Raw genomic sequence first — 19764 nt, forward strand, 5'->3', positions numbered from 1 at the left:
TACAGTAACACGAAGAGTGAAGATTCGCCGAAGAACCGGAATGAAAACAGATTGCAAAAAATAACTGCTAGTGCTACCAGTTCAGATCGTCACACCAAGTTGAGATGAACTTATCACAATGAGAAAATGAAGGAATAGAATAAGGTATATGTACAGGATTTTTTCATTATTTCTTAGCTTTACAACCGGTCATGGCCGGTCATGTATGATAGGCGAACTCGTATATGATACATACGGGATGAGCTCAGTGACTGACTGAGTCTCACTACGCCGAGTGTTCAGTATCCGCGACTGTACTGTACTTGCAGACAAAATGACCGATTTGATATTGACATTCTGATATTTCCAACTTATTGCTACTTCATCAGCGTAATATATTCCTGTAAATGTTCCAAATATAAGGGAGCGATTGATCAAATCTGCTGAAACACCCCATGAAACAGACAGCGCAAGTGCTGAGGACGAAGCCCCGAAGCGAGTCGCTGTGTTTGTGCATATCCGTCCCTTCAATTTCTTCAGCAGCAATTCACGCATCGTGTTCGGTAATCCATAAAACATGAATGTTTCACTTTTTCAGTACCGTACACTGATTGTACTATCATTAAAGAATCGTGACACAAGTGACAATATTTTAATTTTATTCAGATTTCAGAATTCCGTCAAATAACGGTCTACTAAGCCTAAATTGTATTTATTTTATAATAAAGTATCTGGCCGAGTATCTGTTTCTTTCAATCGCGATTGTGTGGAAAGAATGTATTACCGCAATGCGCTAAATATGAAAACCATTATATGGGCTGGATTTGATGAAATCTGGGTTTTTTTATTAATTTTTTCATTACTGCAAGACGATATTTTTTTTAATCAGATATTTTAAAATGAATCAAGAATAGGGAATGTCACAAACAAGTATTTAATTTGTTATTCGATCATGTTTATTCAGTCCATGACATGAACGGTAGCAGCAAGCATTTGCGCATGGGATTGATCCCAGCCGAAATTCAAACTCAATTACCCAGTTATACCCAGCCAGTTATGACTGATTTTGTCAAATTTACGGAAAATGTATGTATTGACAATAATTCTATTATTTCTAATATATATAGAAGGAACCAGCAACTTGAAGATTCCTCTAATTTCAAGCTTTATTGTGAAAATCAGACTTGCCGGGCAGCTTGCAAAGTACAGGAAGCAAGTCTTGTTTACATGTTTCCGAGTAGGATCACGTGACTCACGAACCCTGAGCTTACGCCACGAGCATTCCCAAGGTCATAGACGATTGATTTGGGTGCTTTTTACGCCTCAAAAAGACCAAAAATTCAATCATTTTTTAATTTTTCAGCTTTATTGGCCATAAAAAAAAATCGGAAAAAATAATTTTTAGTATCCTGACATCATAAGCTTTCCATTGACATATAACTTTATTTTCAATGAGGTTCACCTTTAAGCATACTGGTAAAGTCACGAATATATTAAAGCATAGACCAAACATGGAAAGGAGTGCTATGCTCAGATTATGCTCCCTGCAATACTAACACACATTTTTTATCCAGGATTAAAGTCCCTTTTGTGGCTACCACTCATTGTGACTGTATTAGATGTATAGACTTTGACTGATCAGTTTGGACATTAATGATGTATTTACTAGGATGTCAAACATCACAGTATGCCAGGGCATAGTTCTATGACCCCAGTTTGCTTCTGCAGTAGCATTATGACCTTTGGATATGTTGGGTACACAAACTCATACTCCACAAGTTGGGGTCATATATTTTGAGCTATGCTTTTCAATGGAGGCTCGTGAATGATGCCATTGGAATGAGACCATTGTGGCATATAGGTATTCTTTGTGAAATTGGAGCCTGATGTGTCTGTCTACCAGCCTGCTCACTAGACAATTTGTGGATATCCTATTGTGATTAGCTGTGCCATTAGGATGATGTTAGCCCCTGTCTTGTAAATTTAATTACATCCTAATCTAAAGCTAGATGATTGGTGATTACAATATTTGAAATCTTCATGAAAGTTTTAAATGTTTAGATGTGGTTTTAGAGATATAAGTCCATTCACCCACTTCATAAAATTTTAAAAAATTTTAGATTGACATCTGTATGCAAAGTTTAGTTAAGGTTAGCAAGTAACCATTAATGTTTTTTCACTAAATGCCCATTTTAAAATAATGACTACTATAAGTATACTTTTTACCTATTTTGAGAGCAATCATTTCATTTGTTACGTTCATGAAAGTTCATCTGTGTTGGTATAAATCATGATTTTGATTTAAACTTTTGATCCAAACACAAGGAATTAATTCCTACCTCGGAATTTGTTTCATTTCATTTGTTGTCAGATCAAAAGTTCAGATGTTTTTCAAACAGCTGCCCAAATTTAGTGTAATTTTACAATGTCCTGGTCAAATAATATTGCATGCAGAGGGCTAAAATACTTGTCATTTAAAAATAATAAGCTCTTGTGTTAATGGTCATCAGTATTGTATGAGCACCAACAGGGACATTATGACCATCCCAGCAGTGCTTCATATATGAACTTTATTCATAATATAAGATCTTGCTGTGCATGTGATTGAGATGTGCAATCTTGAAAGCTTTGTCTAAGTAGAGGCTGTGCCATGGTGCAGCAACATTCTGTATGGCGTAATCTTTGTGATCAGAGGTAGTTCAACACTAACTGTAGTCAGTCATAGGTAGCTCAACAGTAACTGTGATCAAGAGGTAGTTCAACAGTTGCTGAGATCAGAGGTAGTTCAACAGTAACTAGTCAGACATCACCTATGATCAGAGGTAGTTCATCACTAACTCTGATCAGAGGTAGTTCAACAATAACTGTGATCAGAGGTTGTTCAACAGTAACTGTAATCAGAAGTAGTTCTACTGTAACTGTAATCAGAGGTAGTTCAACAGTAACTGTAATCAGAGGTAGTTCATCAGTAACTGTGATCAGAGGTAGTTCAACAGTAACTGTGATCAGAGATTGTTCAACAGCAACTGTAGTCAAAGGTAGTTCAACAGCACCTATGATCAGAGGTAGTTCATCAGTATAAACTGTGTAGTTTAACAGTTACTGTGATCAGAGGTAGTCCAACAGTAACTGCAGTTAGAGGTAGTTCCACAGCACCTATATGTTCAAAGGTAGTTCAACAGTAACTGTGATCAGCGGTAGTTCAACAGTTACTGAGATCAGAGGTAGTTCAACACTAACTTTGATCAGAGGTAGTTCAACAGTAACTGATCAGAGGTAGTTCATCAGTAACTGTGACCAGAAGTAGTTCAACAGTAACTGTGATCAAATGTAGTTTAACAGTAACTGTGATCAGAGGTAGTTCAACAGTAACTGTGATCAGAGGTAGTTCAACAGTAACTGTGATCAGAGGTAGTTCAACAGTAACTGTGATCAGAGGTAGTTCAACAGTAACTGTGATCAGAGGTAGGTCAACAGTAACTGTGATCAGAGGTAGTTCAACAGTAACTGTGATCAGAGGTAGTTCAACAGTAACTGTAATCAGAGGTAGTTCAACAGTAACTGATCAGAGGTAGTTCAACAGTAACTGTGATCTGAGGTAGTTCTACAGCACCTATGATCAGAGGTAGTTCATCAGTAACTGTAATCAGAGGTAGCTCAATAGTACGATCATTGCATCATCATGAGTAGTGCAATGTAGAATTGTGTCATAGCCTGTTGCCCAAATTATGCAATGAAATAATCCATGAAGCTGTAAAATATATTGATTTTATGTTAGAAAATTCCTTAAATCACAATATAAAAAAAAGAACATACGTTCCTAGCATGTCTTAAAATCAAAATATGCCAATTCATTTACCTCGAGTTTGTAGTCCAAAGAGGGCAGTAGTACACTATATTATTTGTCAAGTGCAACAAAATGGAGTCAGCAGTCTTAATGGCATGGTGATCTCAGAACTGACAACGTGGCAGAAAATGAATTAGCATACTTGAAGGGTGGTTCATAAATATTAAATGATGAAGAGGTTTATTTATCTCTTTCATATGATGTAGATGGGTTGTTTTTGATTAATTAAGTTGATGCAATCTGGGTGGGTTTTTTTTTTCAAGCTTTTCAAAGTAAATGGTGAGAAGTAACAGGTATAACAATGTGACGTGTGAATAATGTGTGTGTATAAAACAGTGAACAAAAAACAGTAAGATACTTTTGTATGATAGGGATGTAAGGCACACCATGTCTAATTTGGTCTTACAGCTCTATCAGTGCCCGGTTAGGTACCAATGACTCTTTCTGTTATACCCTGTTGATATAATAAATTCGATCAAGCATAACAATTAACATTTGCATAATGTTGTCGTTTTTCATGTAAATAAAAGTAAATAAAAAATAAAAGCACTCTATGCTGGGTACAATAGAAAGCACTGATAGTGCTATAGAACTAAATTAGATGTTGTGTCTAAGGATTTCAGCAACAGCACACATGGTGACAAGGGCAAGTTGATGATGATAAATAATTTTCAATATTGTCTCCTTTGGACTATTTGGGTCAGATCCTGCCATACATGATTAATGAATGCTGCTTTTATCTAGGTCAGTAGGAGTAACCGTTCTACTTTGGACTAGAACATGAAAAGAGAGAACAGTAAAATATGTACTACAGTTTCTAACCAAACTCAAGAACAGGCATGAATATTTTCAGCATTTTAGCTGATTTCAGCATTTTTCGTTTTTATTTCAGTGTTTTTCAGCCTATTTCTGAATCAAATTAACAGAAAATGGTAAAAAGTCATGATTTTAGTGTTTTTTTTCGAGACCAGTTTTCATGCCTGCAAGAATCAACACTTTATGTTTACACTGTATGCTTCCAAACAGCCTCCGTAACACACATTCGCTTACTCAATTTAAAAAGCAACTTAAACTCATCTTTTTCTTCATGCTTTTTCGGATTCACATATGTAACTTGTTTGTCTTCATTGTTTGTGCGTCTTGAGTTCTTTTGAAGATTGTGTGCCTTCTAAGAACCCTCCATTGTTATTATTATTATTACTGTTGGGAAAAGTTGAATGCAATATTTCCAAATTAAGCAGTTCTTGAGAATTACCAGAAATGTAATTAATCTCCAAACACAGTAATTTTGTTAATGTTATCGCATAAAGTTGAATAAACTGGTATCTGTCAAATTAACATAAAAACTTTTTGAGCTTATTTATGTATCAAGGTCAGAAGACAGATTCCATCACCGAAACTCCATATTCTTAGTCACATTTATGTTTTACCTGCAATGCAATTGATACTTAAATACCAATTTCAGTCTATTTTAATAGAATTTTGAGAAATTCATTGTTTTTGCCATGCTTAGTTTATATTGCTGTTGTTTTAAATCACATACATGTGAATGTAATTTTAATATTTCTCTCCTCCTATTCTTCTTTTAGTTCACAGAGGTCTGGCCCATTGCGGCAGTCACGTCGGCGTAGTTGTACTAATCAACCCCCACACTACCACTCTAATAGCAGAGCTACGCTCTCTTCTCCTGCATCCTGCAGCCCACAAGCACCTTGCCTATGGTGGCCATGCCCTGGAGGGTTGTGGCGATTGGGTCTTCCACAATGACACATATTCCCTACAGGTAATAGAATGGTTTGTTATTCACATAAAGTGGTCATTTTTGCACAATTAATTTTTGTGATGCATCAATTTCACACAATTTTGCTTGTTTTTAATTTTGCTGATTTTAAGTTTTCTACATAGACTCAGACATGAAATCAAACAGTTTCACAACTTGCTAACTTTGTGCAAGCTTTCAAAAGTGTAATAAGCATGAAATATTAATATAGTGCACAAAATGCCACTTTTACTGAAATGCAATTATATGTAGGTTGTAGGCTCTATAGCTGCTGTGGGTAATGATAAGGAGAGAAAGATATTGAAATGTTATGCTCACATCACTTTGAACCAGAAAGTAGTAACTGTGGAATGGTTTGAAAACCCAACCGCTGGTTGACCATCGGTACACTTGGAGGACTGGTGATTGGGCCTGGCTTCTCTATTGTTTCGAACAAGAGAACATGGTTAAACCATCAGTTCTGCCAGGGCACCATTCGTCGATTAGTAGTTGGATATTTGGAGCCATCTCTTAAACCTCTTCAATATTTCACCTGCTCAAATGGAACATTTAAAACCTTCTGAATTGCTGATTTGTGGTTATAACCACAACGAGCTATAATACTACAAAACCATATCATGTAAAACCTGAAATGGTTACAGTTACATTTATGACCATCAACTTGTTTTCCTTATATGCTATATTGGTCTTCAAAAGTGACAATCCTAGGTGCCAGATTGCCCATAGCTCTACACATGGTGCTATACAAGTTCCTATGGTAACAATCCTTCTCCTTGTCCCTGTTTGGAAATCCAGGTCCAAGGGTATAATCTCAAGAGGCCAATGATATCATACAGAGTGATACATTATTCACCAAAAGCAGCTATTTAAAGCTTACAACCGTCTTTTGCTATTTTCACTAGTATATTACATTATACTACTCCGTCTAGACCTTGCTTATTAACACTTTCCAACATTATTAGTTTTGCTTGATGGCAATGTACATACTTCTTTGATGTAATTGTAATAAAACGAGATCACATAAAGTGCTGCTTCTAAAAGAACTCAAGTATTAAAAGAAACATTGCTTGAGGAATTATCATGTAAGCAGTGGAGTGAATCTCTAAGTAGTTTCTAGTTTAAGAAAAACGTTACTAGTAATGTTGTGTTGGAAGTGTTAACAAAAAGTGTAAGTTCATTGCTTGTCCCACATTTTCTTGTAATTCCCAAGGATGCTGTATTTATTAGGTTTAGTCTAAGCTACCTCCGTTATTTTCAACTTTAAAGGTAACAAACAATCAAACTTGTTAATTGTTCAGAAGATTCATTAGCTTCTAAAGTGTTAAATGTGTTTTTGTCAGTGTGTGTTTTTGTCATTGTGTGTTTTTGTCATTGTGTATGAATGTAAAAGCCGTACTAGATCTGTTTCTAAGATGATGCTCACTAGTTTTATTTCTTCACAGATATCCAAGCAACTGTCCCATTTCCCAAGCCAGCATTCAATGGGTTATTCCAGTTGAAATCCATACACCCCCTATGGAAGACATGACCTCAATCTTCCACACAGGTAGATTTGAGTCACCCATTCAGGTAACCCCATTTGAAATTCACTCCTTTTGTGGAATTTTAAGGTCATGTCTTCCATAGGTGGTATATGGATTTCAATTCATCTGGAATAGCTCAATAACCAAAATGTAAACAAGTGCAGGAGATTCTTATTCATTCTAGAAATTGATACACTCACAATTTCGAGGGTTTTTTAGATTTTCTTGAGAATATGACCGAGTTAAAAATGTAAGGATAAAGCCTACATGTGTCTTCAGCAAGTGTGTGTGTACTCATTTTAATAATGAAAATATGTTGTCCCAGTTAGGACTACTTTGAACCAGTTTAAACTTTAAAGTTATATGTGTCATAGCCAATCAATTGAGTCCTGTGCATAATCGCATTTTTATACAGTCCAACCTCTCTTATCTAGACCTTTTATTATGGATATATATGATATCCATGTGATCATCGTAGGAAAAGATGTTTTTAATGCCTTGACACTTTAATTTCTTTTTCTGAAGAATTTATAAAGGACACACCTAAATACAATACTTAAATACCATCTATCAGTGTTATTACCCCATGGTAATGTTTTGATGTCCCAATTTTAGTACTTAGGACATTCACTGCAGAATTACACATAATTCACTGTATTTGAAAGGTTTAAAGGCCATTATCAAAATTCCCATTAGCAATGTGAGATGTAACTCATGATCATATTGTGTAGGGATCTAATAAATTCAACTGATCTACTCTCAAATGGTCTTGTGATTCTGGAGATAAGTCACTATATAAAAAATATTTTGCCACTTGCTTTGCCTTAACATAGAAACCGCAAGACCTGCAGAACTGCAAACAAAATATTCAAATTTCATACAGATTCTCTGAATGATGCATACAGCCACTTTTAATAAAAAAAATTCTTGACATTTCTTATGATTTAAAGAATTTGACATTTATTTTTCCTTCACATATAGATTTTGAGCAGTGAGTAGTTATGAAAGGGAGAAGGTTAAGCAATGCCTTACAGCCCATGTGAATAAGTGGAGCAATCTAAATTTAGTACAGGTAGTATCCAGACTATTGGAATAAAAGAAATTGTGCTTTCAGACAGTGAGGTGAGAAGCTTAAAGTGTTTCAAATATACAGCGAATTTGAACATCTATGTGTAGCCTGTTTTTCTGGGATCTTTCTCGTGGCAAAAGCATCTTGTTAGAAATGTGGTTTCAAGAGTGGTAGCGTCTTAAATTGTTCTTATGGAGGAGACATAAAGGATTTGGTGCAAGGAAGGCCTATCTGCAATAGCTGCCCTATAGGCAATTTAACCATTTCTGCATTCTATATTGTACACATGGCACCTGGCAGCTATTGCAGATATGCTTTCTTGGTCTACCTCCCAACTTAAAAATAAGTTACAGGGCAAAACATTTTGCGCCATATTTCTTTTTGCGCTTTGCGAACTTTAACAAAAATAGCAAACTTCATCAGGACTTATTCCTCTTGTGTGAGAGTGATTTCTCTATTAAATCACAAATTTGACAAATTTTATGATTAAATATCGGCAAAAATGAATCCTACAAACATATTATATTTTGCATTACATGTGCAACATGATCAGCTAACTAGACATTGAAGTTGTTTAGATTTTTCAAAGAATTAATATACTTTTGACATTTTCTATATTCATGAATGATTTCTGAAGTTGGGATACTGGTTCTTTCATCAAACACACCAATAAATTTTCGTACAAGTGCAGCTTAACTTAAGAAAATTGATAAAAGCTTTTAGAATATTTTGAATGATTTATTATCATGACACTAGTATTTTCTTATATCACTCATATGAAAACTACTGCATCAGTGCAAGGACAAATTGAAGCCCTTTGTGCAGTGTCATGTACTTTGAGAATATTATCATGGAAATTTATGAGATGAGAGAGAGGACAAACTAATACTTGGTGTCTCGGTAAAATAACAAGAACGTTTGCAATATCCCAACATCTGCTATTATACGTCTACTGTAATAATGACTCAATTTTTACCACAAAAATCGTATGTATATGAGCTGTGACTCATACCGTTAAGAAAAACCACAACATTTATTACAAAAAAAGGAGAAAGAAATTGAGTCCACTTTCATTTTCATTAGAAATACAGGAGAAACCTAAATTAGCCTAGTTGTTGCATGTAGTTGGTTGCTATATAATGATGAGCTCATATGCAGTAGCATGACGATTGTAGGTTGAGGGTAAATGAAGAGTTCAGATTCAAAATGCAATATAATGAAAGGCTGCCTTGTGTATTGTTTTGTATAAATATTTTTAATATCTGAATGTAAAGAGTTGAAGGGGAGCCTTAATATAGATAAAAATTACACAAGGCAGCACACAGTGTATATCACATTATGCATGTGAAGTCTTCATAGGAATCCTTATGCATTGCCTTAGCTGCTGTTTGGATAGAATGCACTGATTGAATGATCAGTTCTAAATTGTTGAATATCAGTCAAAATTGTGTAAAATGTTTTAGAAATGGAAGTATCTTTGACAGTTTATTTGATGTGTGTGCTTGAGGTACATGCCTAGGAATCCATCCAGGGCTTAAAGCTTAGGTTAACAGTACTTGTTTGAATAACTTACACATTCTGATAAAAAATATCCACAAGGGCATTTATACTATATGATAAAGGTAGTGTAGACGTTAAATTAAGCAGAAAAGTCAGCTAGACAACATGTAATGTTGCCTAGATCATTTCACCTGTTTGAAAATTTGGTACCCTCTTGCTATAATGTACTTACAATGTTGCTTACGGCCTGCCAAATCACTATCGAACAAAGTATAGTCATTATATGTTAAACTGGATCAATGGAGTATTGTGAAGAACTGAAGGAAAAGAGCAAACAGATGGGAACATGCAGGAAAAATACAGAGTAGGTTTTGATGTCCCTGTAGTGATCTGTCATGAACAATATTATTGGGCCTGCTGATTCAGTATAAAACAAGTGATATAGTTATAGACAAATCTGTGAGAATGGAGCACAGTAAGTGTGCAGAAGCTACTTAGGAGATGGTACTATGAGTGGGCAGATAAACAGTCAGGACAAAATTTGCTATGGCTTTTTATGCCCCTGTGATATTCTGTATTTTATATAAATTCTTAAATGGCTTGAAAGATCGATATTGAACAAAGTGTAGTGATGTGGGTCTGTAAAATTGGAACAATATTTTGGAACAAAACTGGAACAGACTGGAATTATTAAGAAAGTAGATAGCGAACCTCAATTGTCTTTTTATATAATGATTTATTGTAGCATTCTTGTTTACAAACTAATTGAGACAAATGGCCACGCGTTTTGAACTCGCCACCCAAAAAGGGTGGTGGTGTTACGTATTTTCAAATTGTGATCTGTTCAATTCATCATACCTCGGCTAAACAAACAGATTATGACATGGTTTTGGTCTCATTTAAAAGCTAAATAATACCACTAAATAACCTGTAAATATGAACAATATAGCTTCTCAACTAACGAAGCTGTGGTCGATTGAATTAGAGTAGTCAGGGTGGTGGAGGGGAAGCGGAGGAGGTGGAAGCGCACACACAAACTCTATGGGAACGCTGACGTTTCACGTGTGTAACTTGAATAAATTCACTGCTACAGGGGCTATAAACTTGGTTTTGGTCTTAATTTACAGCTAAACAATTCTGCTAATTATTTTAATCATTTTGAACTCTTAATGATTGGTTTAGTCTATAAAATTCAAACTTTCACGTCATTTAAACCACCCGTTTTCATATTAAACACTGTAGTAAGTAATACGGATGTCTTCAAAATCTAAAAGTGGCTGTAAAATTTGTATTACTTATCCTATCATAGTCAAAGTATACATTTTCTGATAGGAAATTTGATGAGGAATCTAAATATGGACTTACTTTTCCTGTATGGGTTAGGGGTAAAATGATTCAGTTCAAAATATGATGAATTGTAAAAAATTCTAACATACTTTGGGACACCCTGTATTTCGAGATTACCAAACAGCTGTGATTTTTTTATCTTCCAAAGTCTGTAGGCTCCCCTATCCTCTAACTAAATAGATGTTATTTACTTTCAGTTTATTACTGCAAGTTAGTAATAAGCAATGCATTAAGTAACCCTTTTTGTCTCCGCAATATTTTTATTCCACCCTGTATAACTTCAAGGTCACCCTGTATAATAAGTTGAAATATGTATTGTTACATTCCTTATGCCGTCAGCTTTCCAAAAATGTATACTTTTGCTAGTTTAGGGTTGATAATTGTGGAGATATTCTAATTTGAAACTCAATTGGTGTAAAAATTCATATATTTGTGATGTAACGCTACGGGTGGCGAGTTCAAAACACATGGCCAAATAGCAAATTGTTGCTACATTAGTAACAAAGATGTCAAAACTATCAAGATAACAGAAAAAATAAATTTGTTCAAACTAAAGTCTGATTTGTCACTACATCTGCATAAACAAAACTGTTTGGGGTAGCCCACAAAACCTGTGCATTGTTGTTAACAAAATATTCAAAACTGCCATAGGTTTGACATAATACATTTAGCACAATAGTAAACTGCATCAAGGGAAATTAAAATGAATGAAATTTGTCTGCAGTGAAAAAAGATTGGTTAATGACATCACTCACTAAAACTAGAATTGTAATTTGTGTGGTTTCTGGCCGGTATTGAGTAGAATTTAATTTAAATCAGTGGTTTTTCAAAACTAACAATATTAAAAATGCTCCAGTTTGTTAGTCACAATGTAAATATCCAAATTCTAAGGTTGCTTAGCAAATTTATAACCAGTATACCATGAAAAGAAATGAAAAGTTGTGATTAAAATATACCACCAAACTTGATGTGGGGAAACAAGTAAAACACGACAGTATGCAGAGGGGGCAAGAAACAACAAATGCATAGAAGTAGGTAAAGTTCAATAGCCAAAATTACCAATACCAAAGCCCATAGAAGTGTTAAACCTACAAAAACAAAAGGGATCAATGGGGATACAAAAAGAGAAAACTGCACCTCAACAAATGATCAAAATTACTGTACATACACATAAGCAGACACGATAAACCAAACCAACAAATGTAGGTATAAAAATAGGCAAAGTTTGATAGCAATAAACATGATAAAATACCAATTCCAAGGCCCATAGAAGTGTTAAACCTGCAAAAACAAAAGGGATGAACAAGAATACAAGGGTACACTGGAGCAAGTGATGGAAATCACTGTGCATAAATAGACAAATTAAATCAAACAGGCAGAAAAAACGATTCCCATGTATATTGTCTGTAAAATAAAGTCATTGGATGTAGACCATGCAGCATTAAAGAGCAATAGAATTCATTTTATATGAGGAGTTTTGTCAACTGCAATACCTTCCTCACTTTCAAAACTGTTCTTGACTCATTCTTGGATTAGGTAGTCCACCTTTCTTCATCTTCTGCCAGTGCTGTTTGTTGTTTTGTGGTGTTGGCATTTGTAAAGCTACCCTTTAATTTAGTGTTTGCTCACTATATTTGGGTCTTGCCAAGTTGCCTGGCTGTTGCCAAATGTTGTAAATAATATCAATAATGTTTAGGTTTGAACTTGGTTTGTTAATGTTCAATGTCATATGAGTAGGGGACATTGCTTTCTGAATGGTTCTCAAGCATTGTATTTCCTTTGCATAATTGAAATTGTGATCAAATAACATTAAGTTTGCATTTTAATCTTGCTGAAATAAATGTCTATGACTAAATAAGTTCCCCACTGATGGTGTAGCTGTGCTTGTTTCAAAATTGTGTTAGTCAACTTTATGTAAATCATCCAAAACTAAAATATTAAGAAATCTTTAAGGCAACAGGTTGCAGCAGCAAAATACAAGTGACATTTCCTTTAAGCAAAGCCAGTGTAGTTGGTGGCCATATTGAGCACAGATGATGTCATGTCTCAATTTTGAGACACGGTAAGAGCTTTCAAGAAGGTGTAGGTTTTGTATTTGATGAACATGTCGATGTGTACATTGACGTACAAGGGGCATATCTGGATTCACATCCTTCTTCCATGTGCGTTGTTCACATGTTATCCAGGGTTAAGAATATAAAGAAATATTTACTAAGTCAGTCTGAAAAAATGTCCAAGGAAAAGCTAAATTTCCAAGGAAAAGCTAAATTTCTAGTAAATTTCTCACAAATTGTGTACACATGCATATCTTCATCTGGAGAAATAAAATTCTTCTTGTGAATTTTGCATTTTGTTGTTAGTACTGAATCAAATTTATCAAATAGTTTAGTTGTGTTTTTGCTTTAATTAACATTGAACATTAAATCAAGGCACAAATTTATCTTTGTCTTTTTTGTAACTGTATTTATAATATAAACATTAAAGAGATGACACAAGCAAATTTAAACAGTTAAACCACATATTTATGAAACAAAACATAAATCATTATTAGCAATTATTAGTATTCTATTTATAATTAATCTTGTTAGTGATGGGATTAGGGCTAGATAATCTCTGAAGTTGTAAAAATCATTATTTAAATAATTGGCCTATGTTTTGTATACATTTGTGTCATCGGAGGAAAAAAGAGGTGTGCTGTAGGCAAATCTAGGTTCTCTCTAGACAACATTGATACATCCTGAAAGTTAAAAAGCCTTTCATGTTTTAAAGTATTCAGTTGTCTTATTGTTGGGTATAAAGTTGAGGTGTTCCCCAGGCAAATTGTGAGTATTTTCAGCTGCCACTTTTGCAGGGATCTATGTGTTTGAAAATTAGTCTATCGCCGTGATGACAGTCTAGTAGCAGCTCATTTGTTGGCCAGATATATACATGATGTCTGTCTATTTATTTGAAAGATGGCTGTTTTTGCAATAGCTGCTCTCTCTTCAAATTTGAGATTTTTTTATATTTATTTTGTATGGAAATTTGTTAATTTGACCCTTTGATTGTAAAGTGACTGTATCCAAACATCACTTTTTTGCTGGTCAATAGCTAGGCTTATTTAGGATCAGAGTGCACCCACAGAAAATATGTTCAGGGCAAAAATTAGGACTGAAAAGATGAAATTCCCTCTCCCTATCACATTCCTCAACCCAGGACTAATTTTTCATATAAACAGGCCCCACTGGGACTGACAGGGCTGGTATTTGTTTGGTTCTTTGTTTGTTTGATTGTTTGCTTATATGTTTTTGTGTTTGTTTGTTCGTTTGTTTGTTTACCTGATTGGTCCTTATGGACACCCCTTGACTCTGATATGTTTATAAATTAAAATCCTCATGCAGTCCAGACCCATGCAAAATGCATAATAATATATGGAATGAAGAAAAGAAGACTGCCTTTAACAATCAAATTCCAACAATCAAGTAATGATTTTGCGCTGGGTATTAAAAAAAAAAGCAAGAAATGCAAGAGTGATATTGTAAGTGCTCTTGTTTTTTAGTTTCCTATTAAATTTGTGTAGAACTCAAAAACACCAGATGAAAGTTTTCACATCTTCTGGTAAATGTGGCAGCTATTTATATCTTGCTTCATGAGGAAAAAGATTATGTCTCCCAGCACATCATCACGCCCTAGATTTGGACCTTTTCTTCCTCTCCCCCTTTCATCATTCACTCCATCTCTCTTGTAATTTGATGGAAATAAGACACCCTTGAAATACAGCATCCTTGAGAGTAACTAGCAAATGGGAGGAGATGTATGTAAAAGTAAGAATTAATCTTCATTGACAAGTATACCTGAATCTATGATCAGCTTGTAATAGGCATGACGGATAGTATTGTGGATTGTTATAAAATGGCCTACACACAGTTTGGTGCAGCACCTATAGGAACTGCATATTACATTACTGACACACGCTTATTGCGTGGATATAAGTTAGGACATTTTTTATACGTGCAGTAACAAATACCAAATTATCCCCCTGTTACAAGCTGATTATAGTATACTTATCATTCAGACGCTATGCATTTCTAACTTTGTTTTTTCTTCCTAGCAATATTTTGTTCTGTTAATTTTATGTTAATTTATTAAAGCATCTCATAATGTCACAACATCACACTTACCTTGTAATTTGCATACTTCTCCTATCTTTAGTTTTATATAATATTTATTGCTGTACCTCTTTCACTTTGTTTGTACATTGTGATGGGCTAATACAGGCTGTATCAAAATGATTGGTACCCAATAGTTTCTACTGATTATTAATAAGACTGCCATATCAAAAATACAACATAAGATTCACCTAATTTGTAGGTAAATGGTATAAATGGTCATAAACCAACAATTGTGGCAATTTCAAGAGGATCTAATGTTACATTTGGGAGAAGCAGGCTTTTAAATATAAAACATTAAAACTGATGTGTACCAATCATTTTGATACAGCCTGTAGCAGTGCATGTTGTGGACAAAATGTCCTGTCAAAGGAAGTGAGCTCTAAGCCACTATGAAGTTAATAAACTCTCTTCTAGTCAATATATGTGGTACATCTAATTTGAGAAGGTGCTGAGGACTTACCTATTACAGCGAAAAGTACCGCAAGTCAGCATGACTTGTTTTGAGATTTTGGTGATTAAAATTTGCGAATATAAGGACAATTTGTTTTTACTTTATAACTTCACAATGGAAACCACAATGGCATTTAATATTTTGAAACTTATTTTATTATCTGCCAAATTAACAACAATGTTGCACTTCCAAAATATTATCCCTAAGATACCTTTCGCTGTAACAGGTCACATATGTGACATGATCAAGGGGAATGAGTCACATGTCGACCCTGGTCAAAATGAGTTTTGCATATGTTTCTGAAGAGGGTATTTAGAGCTTTCAGAAACTGAAAACTTAATGTTGATAAGAGTTTTCGTTACAAAGTCACATCAATTTATCAATTGCTGAAAACAATATAAAACAAAAGAATTTCAACACTTTCTTTGCCAATATCTCAAAATCGATATTAGCGACATCCGACTCATTTCCCTTAATTGTGTCACATATTCTATATCAAGAAAAAAGTAATCTCAACCACTTGTTATACATCACAAAGTTTTGAATTAAATCAAATACTGGAACTTACATTTTTTGCAACTTGCTACGTTGCGTCTGAAACCATCATCAGGCAACTGACCCGCTGGGCTGGTCATGTGACACTTTGAGACGGCTAGGGATCGTCTTGATGGCCCGGTCCCATGCATGAGATAAGTTGTGTCTCAGTCCCCTTTCTTGCCTGATAAAGTCTGATGGTTTCAGATGCAACGTAGCAAGTTGCAAAAAAAAAATGTAAGTTCCAGTATTTGATTTAATTCAAAACTTTGTGATTTTAACGACTGGATGACTGAGAATATTCACTATTTTGTCACTTGTTATACATGTTGCAGACTTGTAACAAGTGCAGCGGCGTTCATCCAGCCAGCTATAACATAATAATTCTTCCTCTCACTGTATCATATGTGTGTGTCACTTGGGCTTCCTCATTTATTTATTGTATTCAAACTTGCATCATGTGGCTAAAGAAGAACTTGCTTCCTTCAATGTTTTATTATTTCACTTTTATATTTGCTCTCTTCATCAACACTGATTTTAATTGATGGAGAGACATCTGTGATATAGCCATCAGTTGAAAAGTCATAATCTATTTTCTTTGCTTCATTCTTTGTCTTTGGTGGTGGTTAATGGGTCATACTCCAAAGTCCATTCATGTGTGAAACACCATCTCTTGGTCACTGGCATAAACTTTTGTCTTTATGGTGAGGTTGTAGATTTTGGGGCATTTGTAGAATACAATGGACATCCTGTAGCTATATTTAGGTCATTTAGCCGAATGTAATCAGTGAATTCAAGACGTTGAGGCAGGTGTTTCATACACACACATATATACACCCCCCTTGTGTGTGTGGGAGGGGGGGCGACAGGGGTGTACACCAGCACTTTGAGTGAATGCACTTGATTTGAGGCTGCATCCAATGGAATGTGTACTGCACTTTGTGTATTGTGTAATTGACTCTTTGATGCTTTTACGCTGGGCTTAAGTTAGGACTTGATTAACATGTGTAATAACAAAAACCAAACAATTTCTCGCCTATTACAAACTGATCAAAGTATAATAAGTCACAATGAATACAGAGAACTGTATCAAAAAGAAATATTCACTTTACAAGCTATTATGAGATGTCTGGTATATTCAATAGTTGCATGCGACTCTTGCTTTCATTTGGTGTTGGTGATTCTCCTTTCATTGTATATACAACATTCACCATGCATATTCATTGTATGAATGATTATTTATCCCATGAACATTGATGAATTCAGCCTACCATGCAATAATAAGAACTGGCTTAGCTTGCTGATCCTCACCCCCCTTTAAAAGCTATAAAAAGTGAATGTGAAGCACAAGATGGCCAAAGAATGACAGCTTTTTAGCTCTTCTATTGGGATTATGTTGTAAGACAACGCTGAGTCAGTGGTATAGTAAGATTACTTTGACAAATGGCTGGGATACATACTTTCACAAAGACCACTCATTTTGGATAAATATCTTCTGAAAAAATTATCTTAGTCATTTACCCTATCTCCCTCAAGGTTTTTTTTGCTATCGGAAGGCAAAGAACAAACAAAAAGGGTAGAAGATGAACAAAGAAATCACTTGATTCCCTGGGATTCAACCCTAGACCTGTCGCGTACCAACCACAGGATCACAAACCGGTAGCCACAGGGGTTTCACTGACCCGCCAGCGCTTACATGCGTATATATATGATTGCGCCATGGCATCACATGGAATGCATGCATGCACAGTGGTTTTTCCTGTTGGAGTTTGTTGGATTGGGCGTATTAGGGTTATCAATCAAATTTACATGCAGTATATAATCAAATCATTGCTGAATTGGCATTCATTTTCAATACCCAAATTTCATTGTCATTATTTTGTCAAATTATATTCAACATCTAAATAATTATGTACCGTTTTAAACACATTTTTGAATTTCAATCCGATGAATTCATTTTCTTACCATTTTGCATGATCACAATTGTGATGGGATTTTCTCTTCAAAACAGTTCAACCAAATTTTCTCACTCAACAAATTATATTTGATAATCAATTTTGCTCCTTGGCTCTTCATCACAGCAGCATGTGGGTGGGGATGATGATGATGATGAAGGCCAGCCTAGTGTTGCTATGGGTTGCGACTGGGTTTTCTATAATGATACCTTTACCCTTCAGGTAAGAGCGTGCAGTTAAGGGCAGATAAAAAAAGCATCTAGAGAAAAAATGTTATATTATATATGTTGGTTTCAAATAACAAAAGTTGCCTGCTAATGTGTTGGGTGAGCGCAGAATAGCTTGTAGTGACTTGACTCAAATAGCTTGACACACACTCAGCTCTTAACAACTTGAAAGTCAAAATTGTAGTCTTGTATTGACCCGTATTGACTTGATCTGAATGAATTAGCTCAGATATTTGAAGTCTATGACTCAAAAATGCTATGACTTTAGAATAAACAAGCACAAGGTGGTGTGTGACATCATGTAAAATTGATAATGGTCATTTTTCCTTGCCTGCCAAATAATAGATATGGCAATATGGGTATTGAACAGTGAAGTTGTCATAATGGCATCACCTCAAGCATGTCAATAGACCAGTTCTTTACCTGTGTTTATAAACACTGTGGTTGCCTCATCTATATTTGTGACCAGTGGGGACAGTGTCCACTTATTACTAGTTGTGTAGCACAGTGATCATGCAAGCACAATGTCTTGGTGTCTAGACTGTGGTACTTCAAACTGAGACAACGTCCAGTACTTGTACTAAACTTTGCTTACAATGTTTAACCCCATGAGAACTACCTGCCGATTGGCCAAAATGAATATTGTGTCCAATTTTGAACCAATCAAGGAGGGTATTAATAAGATCGTTTGCAAATGCAAGTTTGACCATAAATAGTTTAAAGCCTAGTCATAATTGGCAATTGAAAAGAGCATTTCAAGTTATCAACCAATCAGAAATGCTGTTAGATGACCAGTGTCCAGGGGGTTAAGGGAACTGAAGTAAACTTTAAAGTCAGTAAATCTAGCCATAGTTTGCGGCCCATGCTGACTTAGATGAGTGCGTAAATTGCGATCCGTCTCAAGGGCTAGTGCAAGCAAAAGTGAGACTGCTCTTTATCTGCCTGGATAGTTGGCCTGTACTAACAGAGCCTAAGTGCTACAGTGAATTATGGCCCATTTTATTTACTAGTTTGCTTTAATCAAGCCAATTAGATAGCAGGTAGAATTACTACTGGCTGACAACATAGTTGGTGTTCACTAGGTGTATTTTGTCCATATTTTATAGTGTATCACAAAATGTCTTGTGTTAGTGGTTTCTGTTACTTCATGGTTTTTGATCAAAAATTCATTTTATTTTTATTAGTTGGCAGTATTATTTAATTTTATCTGATTTTTGTCTGCTGAATCACTTGAAAATAAGCAGTACTTTATTTTTTGTTTCTTTGGTAGCCTTTTTTTATCTATAATATTTCATAAGCATTAATAATGAGACAAGCAGCAGTAATATGTAGGTTTGTATTTTGTTCATTTGGGATTTGTATAGCTCTTTATCATTTGTTGCTATTTTATGTTGATTAACC

The 19764-nt window shown here is 35.0% G+C and overlaps 1 protein-coding gene across 1 annotated transcript in view; it reads left to right on the plus strand.

Annotated features, from left to right (window-relative positions):
* Positions 1-19764, plus strand: part of LOC140158555 (uncharacterized) — a 151323-nt gene that overhangs the window by 120827 nt on the left and 10732 nt on the right. The window contains 1 exon segment of the mRNA XM_072181690.1: positions 5416-5609. Within this exon segment, the coding sequence (XP_072037791.1) occupies positions 5416-5609 (194 nt within the window).

Source organism: Amphiura filiformis, chromosome 8 (assembly GCF_039555335.1).
Source record: "Amphiura filiformis chromosome 8, Afil_fr2py, whole genome shotgun sequence".
Classification (NCBI taxonomy): Eukaryota; Metazoa; Echinodermata; class Ophiuroidea; order Amphilepidida; family Amphiuridae; genus Amphiura; species Amphiura filiformis.